The 12,628-nt window shown below is 35.8% G+C and overlaps 1 protein-coding gene across 2 annotated transcripts; it reads right to left on the reverse strand.

The window, feature by feature from the left end:
• Positions 1–1,775: 1,775 nt before the first annotated feature.
• On the reverse strand, positions 1,776–11,101 carry LOC145043006 (P-loop containing nucleoside triphosphate hydrolases superfamily protein). 2 transcript variants are annotated; one of them, XM_078991541.1, is made up of 19 exons: positions 10,811–11,101; positions 9,919–10,303; positions 9,727–9,843; positions 9,572–9,654; positions 9,359–9,505; positions 9,088–9,236; positions 8,872–9,002; positions 8,668–8,790; positions 8,518–8,591; positions 7,845–8,429; positions 7,655–7,766; positions 7,418–7,555; positions 7,021–7,332; positions 6,645–6,915; positions 4,007–6,543; positions 3,731–3,922; positions 3,405–3,643; positions 2,445–3,340; positions 1,776–2,211 (listed from the first exon to the last, which is right to left on the reverse strand). In XM_078991541.1, exons 1-19 carry the CDS (start codon positions 10,936–10,938, stop codon positions 2,207–2,209), a joined length of 6,624 nt encoding a protein of 2,207 aa, XP_078847667.1. In that variant the 5' UTR covers positions 10,939–11,101; the 3' UTR covers positions 1,776–2,206. The 2 variants fall into 2 exon arrangements, with proteins under 2 accessions (XP_078847667.1, XP_078847666.1); XM_078991540.1 differs by having other exon boundaries at positions 4,007–6,546.
• Positions 11,102–12,628: the final 1,527 nt, after the last annotated feature.

A 12,628-nucleotide genomic window follows, 5' to 3' on the forward strand; every position in this document is an offset into this window, starting at 1 on the left:
GGATTAATTGTGAGTCACATTTGTCATCGTTCATACATATGAGGTATTTTCGATATAATTTAACTAACTAAAGGTTATAATACCAAAGGACTTCTAGCCTAGCAGTATCCGGAGTTGCCCTTCTTCCTTGAGGATGAGGGTTCAAGTCTCATCAGATATGAATCGACTTTCTTGAGAGTAAGACCAAGGATGATATTCAATGGGTGATAGATAATTATCCCGATATGTTTGTTGAATGTTGATGGTGATACATTTTTTGATCAGTCGAGGAGACAATCTATAAATTTATTACTCTTTATTATATTGTTATAAGTCACTTTATGATGTTAGTTTTTTGGCATCCACCTAGGATGAATAAGGAATATGAAATAAATAAATAAGAAAAGGTGTCATGTATGAGAATGCATATAAAAAGGTTGTGATTTATGAAGATGCCAAAAGAAAACCCTAAAATAATTAATAATTTTATTATATTGGCATACAAGGTGGATTGAATGAGAAAGAAGAGAGTAAAGAGGATCACGAGGGGGACGTAGAAAAATAAGTAAAGAAGGTATTTTGTTTAAGAAATATTAATTTTTTTAGCAATCAATCATTTTACTTTATTTTTATTTAGGACGGATCCGTTGACGATAAGGGCCTACATACAGGACACCAAAAATTGTGAATAAAACTAAATCATGATAGACGCCTAGTAGGCAGTAGCCTATTTAAAATCATTGTATACGAGTATCCTATATCCTTCACGCTTTATGATCAATGCATTGTGGTCTGAAAAAATATTTGCTCCAAACAATAAAAGGGATGCAACAACCCTTTCTTTTGTATATAGATTTAAATATATGGGGTAACTTTGGGTCCTCGGTTTTTGGATGATCCATAACACTCTTGTTTCACGTGGTTGGCTAGAAACTCGTGTATATAATCTTATAAGTATTACTGGAAAATATAATAAAATGCATCGATGTTTGTTAAAATGTTCCCCTTTGTCAACAACATATAACTATGTGGAGTCTTTTACTACTAAATACGCAACTCCCCGGCTAAAGGTGGGCAGTTATTCCCATCCATTTTATGGATTAGTTTGTATGTTGTAAATAGGTCCAAGCCCTCATATGTAGATTTGTAGGTCTATATTCATATTCATAAAAGCTATTATAATATTCATATCATTGTGTAGCCATTATTTCCCTTAAACAGTAACAATAGTCGCCATTGTGTGTATTGTTTCCTTCAACGATAACAACAATCATTGGTTGTATGGAGCTGACTACATGGACTTTAATAGTTTACAAGAGTTCGATTTTAGAAGTCATAAATGGGAAAATCTTGAAAAAGTTACTAGCTTCTATAGCTAACAATTAGTTCTTAAAGTTATGCATTATTGGACATGGACAAAAATTGGAGAGGAGTGCACCCATGTGAATTTGAATATTCAATTTGCCGAAGGCATGCCTCAGCAAGTTAACGAAAAAGATTGTGGGATTTTTTTTTTCCAAATTGGCATAAGATATCCATTTTTCAGCTGGTTTTATTTGTTTTTAACATCATTATTCTTTTTTTTTTTGGATCTCTACTACCATAACTCTTCCATAATTCACCTGTCAACTTTCTGGGCAACCACCATCACCATGCACGTGTCGGTGGCCCAAATTTCCCAGTTCTTAGTTATGATTAACATTTAACAAATAACAACGATTAAATAGTCTGCTTTCTGACACCACTTTGTTTTTGTTTATTACAAGTGTAGCCAATGCAAGTGGAAACCATAAAAATGACAAACTTTCTGCCCATTACGTAATCAATGATTCATCTATATCATAAATCTTAGTAGACTACTCACTCTTTACAAAATAAACATGTTTGAATGCAAATTGACTTACTCAAGACAGAACGAAAAGAATAAACAAACAAGATAGTGGTGAAGGCTAGTGGGCCTCCCTCTCCACACCCCACACCCCTCCAATCATTGATAAAAACACATTTGCTAATCCATCGCCATCAATCCACATAATAAATCTCCCAAAACAACCATAACTAACTGTCAACAGCTTTTGCTTCTTTCTTTGGAACAAACTTTCTTTCCCAAAAGTCAAAATTCCAAAATATATAACATGCCAAAAAAAGGATTACCTTTACAAAATTGGGATCCACCCTAATTACATACATTACCTTCCATTCCAAACGAAACCTGCTTTCTTTAACTTTAACCTAAACAAGAACAACATAAACCAGCGGCACACTGTCAATATTTTCAACATTTACCCTAAATTCAAAATATAATCATCATCCTTATCTAATTTTATTGTTTAAATTATTTTTTAAAGTTTAGAAATTATTTATAATGGTAATAAAAAGCATTACAATTGAAAAAAGTGGACTTGATGCAAAAAAACATAAAACGACAGGGACCAAATTTGTAATTTAAGAATAGAGAACAAGACCTTTTCTTGTCTTGGTGGGTTTAATGACTGGTGGAGTAGACCTTCTATCTGATTGGAGGACCGTTTTCATGGGCTTGGGCTTCTTTGTGGTGGTGGATATGAAGCCTGATGGAAGAAGAGCTTCTACAGCTTCCCTTTGGTGTTTCCTTTTAGAAACAGCCTCAACACTAACACCCTTTTTTTCTACTTCACTACACCCTCCTCTACTTTCTTCTTTCCTTTTTTTCTCCACGCCCATATTTCCACCTTTCTCACGTGTCACTCCATCTTCATCATTGCGTTTCTTTTCTGCTGATGATGATGATGAATCATATTGTTTTTTTGCTTTTTTCTTTTCTTTATCTACACCCAAACCCAAATTACCATCATTACTAAACCTTTTCCTCTGTTCATCATGTCTGGTATCCTTCTTTCCGTTTTTACTAACCTGTCTCGAAACATCATGTTTACTATCGGGAACATAATTACTACTACTCTTTAGTGAGTTAAACACAGAAACATACGGTTTTTTAACTGATAAAACCAAATTTCTTTCATTAGCATCGTTAACAAGTGCACCCCAGTTTTTATTTGTTTGTAAAGTTCTCACGTTTCCCAAAATCCATAACGAGTGTTTTGCCCTAGTCAAAGCTACATTCATTCGTCTGACATCAGCAACAAACCCGATGCTTTTTGAGTTTGTTTCCTTTGTTCCGGAAGGTGGGCCCGCTGCCCTAACTGTTGACACTACAAGAATGTCCACCTCACGCCCTTGAAAACCATCAACAGTGTTGAGCTCCATTTCTTCCATTATTTCAGACCCAAAAGCATTCAAAAAACGTGTGCGTAAAAGTGAAAGCTGAGATCTATAAGGTGTTATGATCCCGATCCTTCCTCCAACAAACTCCAATGGATAACTGTCAAAACCAACAAAAACTTTATTACTGATGAAGAGCAAAATTTACCCAAAGAAAAATATACCTTCTCCTGAAAAACCTTAAAAGTTCAACTGCAGCATCAGCTTCACACTCATTGTAAAGAGACCCAGAGTTTTTACCATGAAGCTCTTGTCCATCTACAACATCAAAGAATAAATAAGGCCCAAGGCCTTGTGTTTTGTGAAATGGTTTTTCTTTGCTGGACATTTCATCTCCATTCAGTAAGTTGCCATCGTAAAAATGCAAAGAAGGAAACCGACATATCTCCGGATGCATCCTATACTGTAACAAGTAAAAACTAATAATTAGTAAATTCTGAAATAAACTTTAAAAAAAAAAAAAAAAAACATATAGAGAAGCAAAGTCTACCTGCTTTGTAAGCATAGTAACAGGGTGTCCAGCTTTTTGTAAGCGTTCAAACATACTACATTGATACCGATATTTACTTGCAACATCAGAGAGAACAGTTGCAGGTAGTTGCTTTGGATCACCCACCATAATACTCTTGCTACCCTTTGATTTCAACAGCTGAAGTGGAATCAAAGTAGCAGGTTCCAAAGCCTGACAAGAAAAATATAATCTTGAGTCAAGTCAAACCAGGTCAAACAAAATAAAAAAGGAAAGAAAATCAAAATAGGAACGTACTTGAGCTGCTTCATCGATTACAACAGCATCAAATAATGAAGATTCAGATGAAGTGCTGAACTTATGAGTTGACATGGATTCAGAGCAAACCGAATAAAGATCTCCACCACATCCACTCAATGTTGTTATCACAATTTCAGCTTCTTTTAGTATCGATTTACGCAATTTAAGTTTTAAAGCTTTTGTTTTTTCGTAAGATTTCTTCTCACGTGACTGAGCAGCAGCGAGATCGATGTAGACTGATTTCTTTTCACTGTATAGTGATCTTAACTTCACCCCAATTTCCACATCAGACATTTCCTTCACGTCCACATCATCATCTCCTTCAAGAACTTGTTTTGAGTCGGGGTTTCCATTGCTTAAGTTAGCCCGTTTGGCTTCAAGAAACTTAATCCGATCAACCAACTTTTCTAGCTTCAAACGAAGAGCATTAGAAGAATGAGAATCCGCATCATCACTTTTCACATCACCTCCAGCATTACTCTCCTCGGTCAAACGTTGGTCAACGAGGGTGTCGATGAAGAAAGGAAGAGAATTTTGATGAACTGTTTTTGAGTTTCCAACCCTAACAAGATACGGCTTGTACATTGTTCCATCACTTGCGTATAATCCATGACATGAAATTCTTGACACTAGTTCATCAACAGCAGCATTTGATTGTGCACAAATCAGAACTCTACCTCCTCCACCATTAGTAGGTCTGGAATTTTTATCCTCTACATCCTTCAGTTGTTTGGCCAAGGCTGCATCCTGCCAGGCACGTGCAATCGCAACAGATTGACTCATTTGCCCTTTAGGTCTTGAAACATTTACACCACTTTCAGTTCTTGTTCCAGTGTTGTTGACTTTGGTCAACGAAAGCAAAGCACTGACAATGGCTACAATTGTACGTGTTTTTCCAGTACCTGGAGGACCTTGTATAAGAGATAGATCATGAACCTCATCACTTTTCAACCCCATAGATCTTGTGACACTGCGTATGGCTTGAAGTTGAGAGTCGTTAAATGATGATTCTAGAACTTTCTGTAAAGATGGGGAGAGCTTGCTCAAATTTGTTCTTGATTTAACGACATTAGGCTGGTTGTTAGGGTTTAAGATGGTGGAAATGAGAGGAATACTGTGTATTGATGAAAGTGCTTGAAATTCTCTAAGTTGTGAAGTGATACTCATGATGCGATGAATGTACCACTTGCTTCTTTCCATTAAGAGCTTTTTAGCACGATTTAGACGTGAAGATCCGGTTTGAAGATAGAATTTGATCATTAAAATGCTGGATCTTCTTTTATAATCTTTCTCGCATCTTTCCACCTTTCCAACCATGTGGACATCATTAGAGGATTTTTGAAAAGGATGTCTGGTAAACAATACAAGGTCGTTTTCGACACAGCTTCTAGAACCTTCTAGATCTTTGTCATCATGGACACAACGAACAACATGAAAGTCATCAACTCTTTCAACAGACATCACGGAGAGACTTCCACATGACATCTCATCTGAAGAAGTCAACTCCATGAACGAACTGTGTAGCTGTGCTTTTAACTCTTCCAACACCAAAGGACGGAAAACTGCCACGTAATCATCTGGAGATTGGAAAGAAACAGGAACCTCTTTTAGTTTCCCTGTTTGATTCTTTTCTACAGTTGACGAAACTAACCCTACTGTAGCAAAATAATCCATCTCTAAAATAGGTCTGAACCAATCGTCTAGTCTTAGAGGTTTAAACCTCTGTTGTCCAACACGCATTCTGTTTTGGGAAGCTCGGTTTTCAAATGGCATGTTTAGTTGGATGACCTGGCGTTTTGGGCCACTTAATTTTGCAAGGTGTGATTGATGATGCCTTGCGGATTTTAATGCAAATTCCCATGGATCATCTTTAGCATCAAATACCAACTCCTTGATTACTCTATTGTCACTTTTTGGTGGAATCTTTTTGATACCTTGGTTAGCCCTAGTTTCAACAGATACATTCTTCAAACTTGATGCACGCTGATATGGAACTGAATTTTCCATTTTAGAAGTCAGATTTTCTGAAGATGATTTTGTCAAACAAGGTTTTTTCTGCACATCGGATGATTTTCCTTTTCCTTTTCCTTTACTTGTGCCTTGTACAGACTTCTCTATAGAAATAGAAGATGATCTTACTCTGTCCATATCCACATTATTCTCTGCCTCCACCTGTGTTGTTGAAGTTGGAACCTTAAAAGAAATGTTCTTAGCTGCATTAAGTTGTGAAGCTTTTTCAGCAGTTTTTGAGCCCATAGCTTCTTCTACATCTAATGATGAATGAATTGAAACACTCACAGTGTCCATGGGATCTTTTACATCGATCTCATCATCTGAAAGAATTATCACACTTTCTCTCTCTGTTTTGGCACTAAAATCTGAATCCAAAATCTCCAGATCTAAAGCTTCCACTTTTTCAGAGGATGAATTCCTTTTGTTCAATAATGTGGAATTGAAGTTTGTTTCCCCATACGCATTCTTCAATGAAACGGAAAGGCATGATATCTGATTGGTTAATTCATCAACCGGAATGTCTTCTGTAAGCAAAAAAGTAAAACATGAACTTGAATTTGCTAAGGCAAAAACTAATAGCAAAACATATTAATTAGAAAAGAATATATCAATGGAAACACACCAGATTGAATAAGTTTCTCAATGGCCATTATATCAGATGTTTTATCATTACATGACTCCTTAAGTAGATCAAGCAAAGAAAGCACTGTTTGTTTCCAATACCGAATTACAACAGCAAGTGTAGACTTTCCCCAATACATCAAATCATGAAGCCATTTATATCCAACTGATTTTGATACCAAAATGTCTGGATCTCCAGGTATTCTGTTCATAGATTGCTGGAGCCTTTGGAGAATGACAGGTAAGCATTCAAGTATTCTGACACATGTCATCTGAAACAACAGTAAAAAAAAATGTTGAACTCCATTGGTCATGCACTCATGCTATGAATACAAATGAAATTACTGAAGGAATTCAGAAAGATAACTTAATCATACCTGGGAGATCTTGTAGTCAATGAATGTCTTCCCTTCAGACAAACATATGCAAAAAGATGGCCAAGCAACTTCTGATAATAAGCAACCAAACTTTTTCCAATGTTCAGAATTGAACTTTGACAAGTTTCCATCAATATTAGCATCCATGGATTCAAATGTAGGCTGCTGTAAAAATCCCCCTTGAGATGAAAACTTCAAATTACTATTACCCTCACTTTTGCCAGATTGTACCCCTTCTGTAAGTATCTTGCATAGTACAAAAAAGAAATGATGCAGACTTTGAAATCTTTGTAGCACCGAATCCAACAGAAGCTGAAAAGAACACCAAAACAAAAGACAATTCACAAATTTGAGTGACATGTTCAAATAATTAAATGACTAATAGAAAGAACAATACCAATTCGCGAGCATGTCTGAGCCCTAGAAATACAGCTGATATTGAAGCTGAACATGAACACAAAAACTGCAAACAGGAAAGAAGGCCACGTGTGTTTGAAACTTGTTCAAGAATTCGCCTACCAACTTGCCTTGCATTCTGCAAAAAAACAAAAGATAGACTTCTCAAAACCAACTCATATAATAATATTACATAATTAATGATTTTGAAAAGAAATATTTAGTATTCAGTATTTACATCATCAGGATCAACAAGCAAAAGGATTAAGCTTTCAGCCATCCTTGGTTCCCAACTCCATTGCTTTTGAAGCTCACCTTGCTCCATTCTTGTAATAAAATAGGATGTAAACCTGATTAACATTATCCAACATTTCATTATAATACAGTATTTAAACAAAGATTTAGGGAATGCAAAAAAAAAAGGTAACCTTCTGAATGTTCTGATTAATGGGATGCACATTGTTGAGACTTTGACTGAATTCTTTGACTCTTTTCCATCCCCACCATCATCAGAACCAGATGGTGCTTTCCACCCAAATAGACATGATACTTCTGGTGCACGTGTAGTTAGCCAATTTCCAACTGGAAGTGCCATGTCAGCGATAGTTTCAGGTTCAACCATAGAAAAACGAGATAACCCCCATAAAACTGCTTTAGAAAATGATATTGGTAGAATCACAGGATCAATTTCGACTAAAACATCAAACCATAGCATTGGAATGCACATCCATGCCCCATATTCTGATGATGTGGTTTGACTCTGTTGACTAAATCCATTCCAACAACTGGTGTCCTTTTCTTCAATATCATCTGCAAATAACCCTTCATTCTCATCTTCATCTTTGAAGTCAATGATATTCCTATCAACAGTTTTGTGTATTTGACAGTGTAGAATTGAAGACACTAATGCAGATGCATCAGAGACTATGATAGTTTGGATCAAATCCAAAGCAGGTTGCCTTAGAGAACTGTAGAGTGATGAATCCTTGAGAGATGCCAATAGAGAAGGACCCCTGTCCCATAAACATTATCAAATACAAAGTAGTAATGATTTTAGTTTTACAATTACTGTGTGAAGAAATAAGACAGAGAATTTCATACCACATGTGTGCACATTCAAAAGGTGGACAAGAAGGATTCATCTTGTAGCCTCGGTGGATGATGAGAAGAGCTATCTGTGAACAAAATTTTGGAATCAAAGATCACACATGAGATGAGAGTTATCAGTTATAGAGTGTTCAAATAAGACACCTGGCAGGCTTTTTTTCTCATTAGATTGCTGAAGTTGCTACTAACAGTGACTTGATGTAGAAGAAAGTAGAGAAAATGCCTGCGTTGTTTCTTGTGTTCTTCATCTTGCAAAGCTTCAAGAGACTGCATAAACAGGCTATAAGATCATAAAGTATCATCATATAATTTTCAAAGTAAATAATGTACAAAAACAGAAAAGCATGCCTGAAGAAAAGGTGGGAAAAGATCAAATATTTCCTTGTGGCTCTTTTCATCTTTAGTATGAAAACACTGACCAAGTAGTGTGTCACGCATTACACTTGGTGACAATGTTGCCCTTAACCAAAGTTTACATCCTTGAAACACAAAAACACTACTTTAGAAGACATTAGCTAGTAAATGAGCATGCAAATAGGCAATAAAAAAACAAGGAAAACATACCAAGCATATCGAAGAGTAGTCTAAGGCAATTGATTGCATAAGAAAATTCAAGGGAATCATCACAGATATGGTTAAGTACAATATTCAGAAAGCTTGGATGACGCTCCAAAATCCCTTCTTCAAATGCATGAGGCTCTAAAAACCCAAGCCTTCATAACAAGCAAATGAGTTAAGACTTAAGACATAGTCATAGAAATACATTCGCATCAAGAATGTTATTAACAAAAGGAGAAGGGGATAGTTTCAAAAATAGGTAAAAACCCCTCCCTACAGTGCCTTGATTCCAAGCCATACAGTTATTCGATCCAGCTGCATCCTTGGCCTTGAGCTCTCAGAGTTAACAGGAATGGCTTCTGTTTCTAGAAATGACATGCATTTCTTGAGCAAAGGCTGCAGAGGTTCCAAATCTGCTGCATTCCTGTGAGAGAATATAAGATTTAAACAAACTTTGTGAATCTAACAAGAAGCAAAAAAGAAATGATACCTCAATTTGCCCATGTATCCAGCTAAACGAAAACCTATAGAGCGACACCTCCTAGTTTTGAGGAAAAGTAAGGCATAAACTCCCTACATAAATCATTGAAAAACAACTGTTATGAGTCAAAAAGGGTAAGAAACTGCATATTGTTGAAGGTCTACCGGGTATTGTTGATGGCCAGCCAAAGTAAGTTCATGAGAATCATCAACTGCTTCAATGAATGTTTGAAACTCATTGACCAAAGATTGATCATCCAACAAGACAGGAAACATCAACACCTGTAACACAGTAATAAATATTAATATTAGTATAAACTGCTGCTGATATTTGATACACACATTTGATTAGGTTACCTCATACATGACAGTGATAACTTTTGCACTGTCTTTCACAGCATCATACTTCCCGCTTCCTATTCTTGTGTTCATCTCTTTCAATTGATTAGTCACCCTTTCTTCATCAAGCCTGCATAGAACATCAAGAAGAGGCCCAATTGAGCTCAACTCATACTCCATGGCATATGTTTCCTTTGCTTGATGATGCTGACAGATGCATTGCATGCAATCTTGTAATTCTTCAGAAATTCTTTTCCACAGAAGCTTGAGAGGAGAATCCTGCCGATCATCTTTAAAGTAATTGTAGAATGTTTCTAGAAGAGGCCCCATTATATCCCAGTTGCCACACCAAATATGATTGTCTTTAGAAAGATATATCAAGAAGTTGAATGCATCCGAGAACCTGAATATAGAGCAACAAAAAGATATTGCATTCTTCATAAGTAAATCTGTAGATAGTAAGTACTTAATTTGCGTTCAAAAGATGGATTTAAGCAATTAAAAGGAACATTAAAGCAGCAGCATATAAACAATTTCATTAGCTGTTCTTCCATTAAGAAAAACATTGATCATTTTTACAAACTACGTATAGAAATGAGGATATGATGGAGATGTACAGAGGAGTAAGGTAATGTTATTGCAATGATGATGCAAAAGCTGGTAAATGTCAAAACTCAAAAGCCAGCCCCAAACAGTTTATTTATCATGAACATAGGCGTATTCGTATTGATCATTAACAACTAATCAGCCTGTCAAGCATATTGGAATGGCAATTGCTTGCCTGCTATAGAGTGCTCAAGAACACAAAAACAGAATAGTCAACAAATTTGATAGATTGGAGACTATATGTGAGTATTAAACTCGCAATAGAATAAAATTATTGGCGGTAATTTATTTTAGAAGAAAGCACCATATTTCTTTGAGATGTTGGATGTGACGTTGTTTTGAGTGATCGAATACGTTTTCTTCATCGTCTTCTTCTTCAATGGTCCTCCATCGGTCCAAAAGCTCTCTTCTCGTGACAGTTTTCTTCGTCATGTTTCAAGTGTAATAATTAAGAGTACTAATCTGCAAGCATTTAACCGTAGTTCAATGTATTATGTATGAGAAATGAAACGAAACTAGCGAGCCCTGTGGTCTGTGGAACCCAAGGGGAAGAGGCCAAAACCCTGGAAGAGCAGAAGTGGCCAAGAAGGCAAATACGAAGTCGGAGGTTGTTTATATATCTTCGTTTTCCGCTCAACATTCCCTAAACAAGCGTAGACCGGTTTACTGCTTTGGAGTGTCGAACCAATCAATCTTTTTCCCGGTCGAACCGCGGGTTCAATGAGGAGGTATTGACTTTTTCTTAATTTTTTTTACATTTTTTTTTTGTTGTTTAGTATTTAACCCATACAGTGGGCCTGAGGGCCCGGTTTGTATATATTTTTTATTATTATCAAGGAAGACGGAGTCACAAGCGGTTCCGGTAGGATGTGGCGGTATAGGTTATATATCATGTGTCATTAGGTATTTAGAATATGACGTAAAGTTTGTAAGATGTAATATAAAGTGTGTAACCCTCAATAGTATAAGGGGTTATATTGTAAATATGTTTGTCGTCTTGCAGTCATTCGATTGCAATTCAATTATGTAACTGGTTCTGTTGAGCCTATAAATAGGGCATTTGACTGTATGGAATAAACAATATATGTTTGAGTGTTTTAAGACTTGAGTTTGATCTCAAAGTTTTTCCTCTGTTAATATAGTTGTTCTATTTTGAATAGCAGACATAGAATGACGCACGCAATGATGCATGAAGTCATTATTATTGAAAACACATGTCCTCTCGTTGTGGAATGATGTATTTTATAATTTGTATATTATCTTATTTGTTGGTATTCATCGTTATCGATAGAACACATGTCATGAATCGCTAGGTTACATATCATGTGTCATTAGGTATCTAGAATATGACGTAAAGTTTGTAAGATGTAATATAAAGTGTGTAACCCTTAATAGTCTAGGGGCCATATTGTAAATATGTTTGTCGTCTAGCAATCATACGATTGGATTGCAATTCAATTATGTAATCGGCTTTCTTGAGCCTATAAATAGGCATTTGCCCGTATGGAATAAACAATATATGTTTGAGTGTTTTAAGACTTGAGTTAAAATAGTTGTTCTATTTTTGAATAGCGGAGCGTCTATCCAAATTATCCAAAGTCATTCATATAATCATCCATCTAATCATCATCAAGATTATTCAGACCCATCATTTAGGTATAATCATCCACTATTATCGTTATAATCGTCAATTATATTATGTCGAAAATTTTGGTGGTACCGTTGATACCGTCGGGATATGATATCTCGCATTGGCGCCTTTAGCAGGTTAGATTGTTTATTGCATATCAATGTTCACTAAGGATTGGTCGCTTGTGAACAGTTAGAAGTATGGTAATGGATTGACCATATTGATATAATTCTGAAAAGATAGGAATCTATTTAGAATGGATAGTCATATGGAAATTATGGAAATGTTTCCATAATAGGAGTTGGATGTTGAGAATCTATATGTAGGATTAGAAACTTTTATGTAAGAATGATGTTTCACTTCACATGTTTTACTTCCCGAATAACTAGGTTATTCAAACATCCACAATCAATCATACTTTGGAAGTAAGTAATGAGGTAAGAGTGTCATGAATTCGATTGTAGATTGTCTAAGTGTTTAGACATAGCACAA

This window comes from Lactuca saligna, chromosome 4, assembly GCF_052625555.1.
Source record: "Lactuca saligna cultivar CGN05327 chromosome 4, ASM5262555v1, whole genome shotgun sequence".
Lineage (NCBI taxonomy): Eukaryota > Viridiplantae > Streptophyta > Magnoliopsida > Asterales > Asteraceae > Lactuca > Lactuca saligna.

Coding starts and splice junctions, on each gene's coding strand:
- LOC145043006 (XM_078991540.1), bottom strand. CDS start 10,938: ATGACGAAGAAAACTGTCACGAGAAGAGAGCTTTTGGACCGATGGAGG. Junction 9,655..9,726: donor CTGGCCATCAACAATACCCG/GTAGACCTTCAA, acceptor TGATTTATGTAG/GGAGTTTATGCCTTACTTTT. Junction 6,547..6,644: donor TGAGAAACTTATTCAATCTG/GTGTGTTTCCAT, acceptor TTTTGCTTACAG/AAGACATTCCGGTTGATGAA.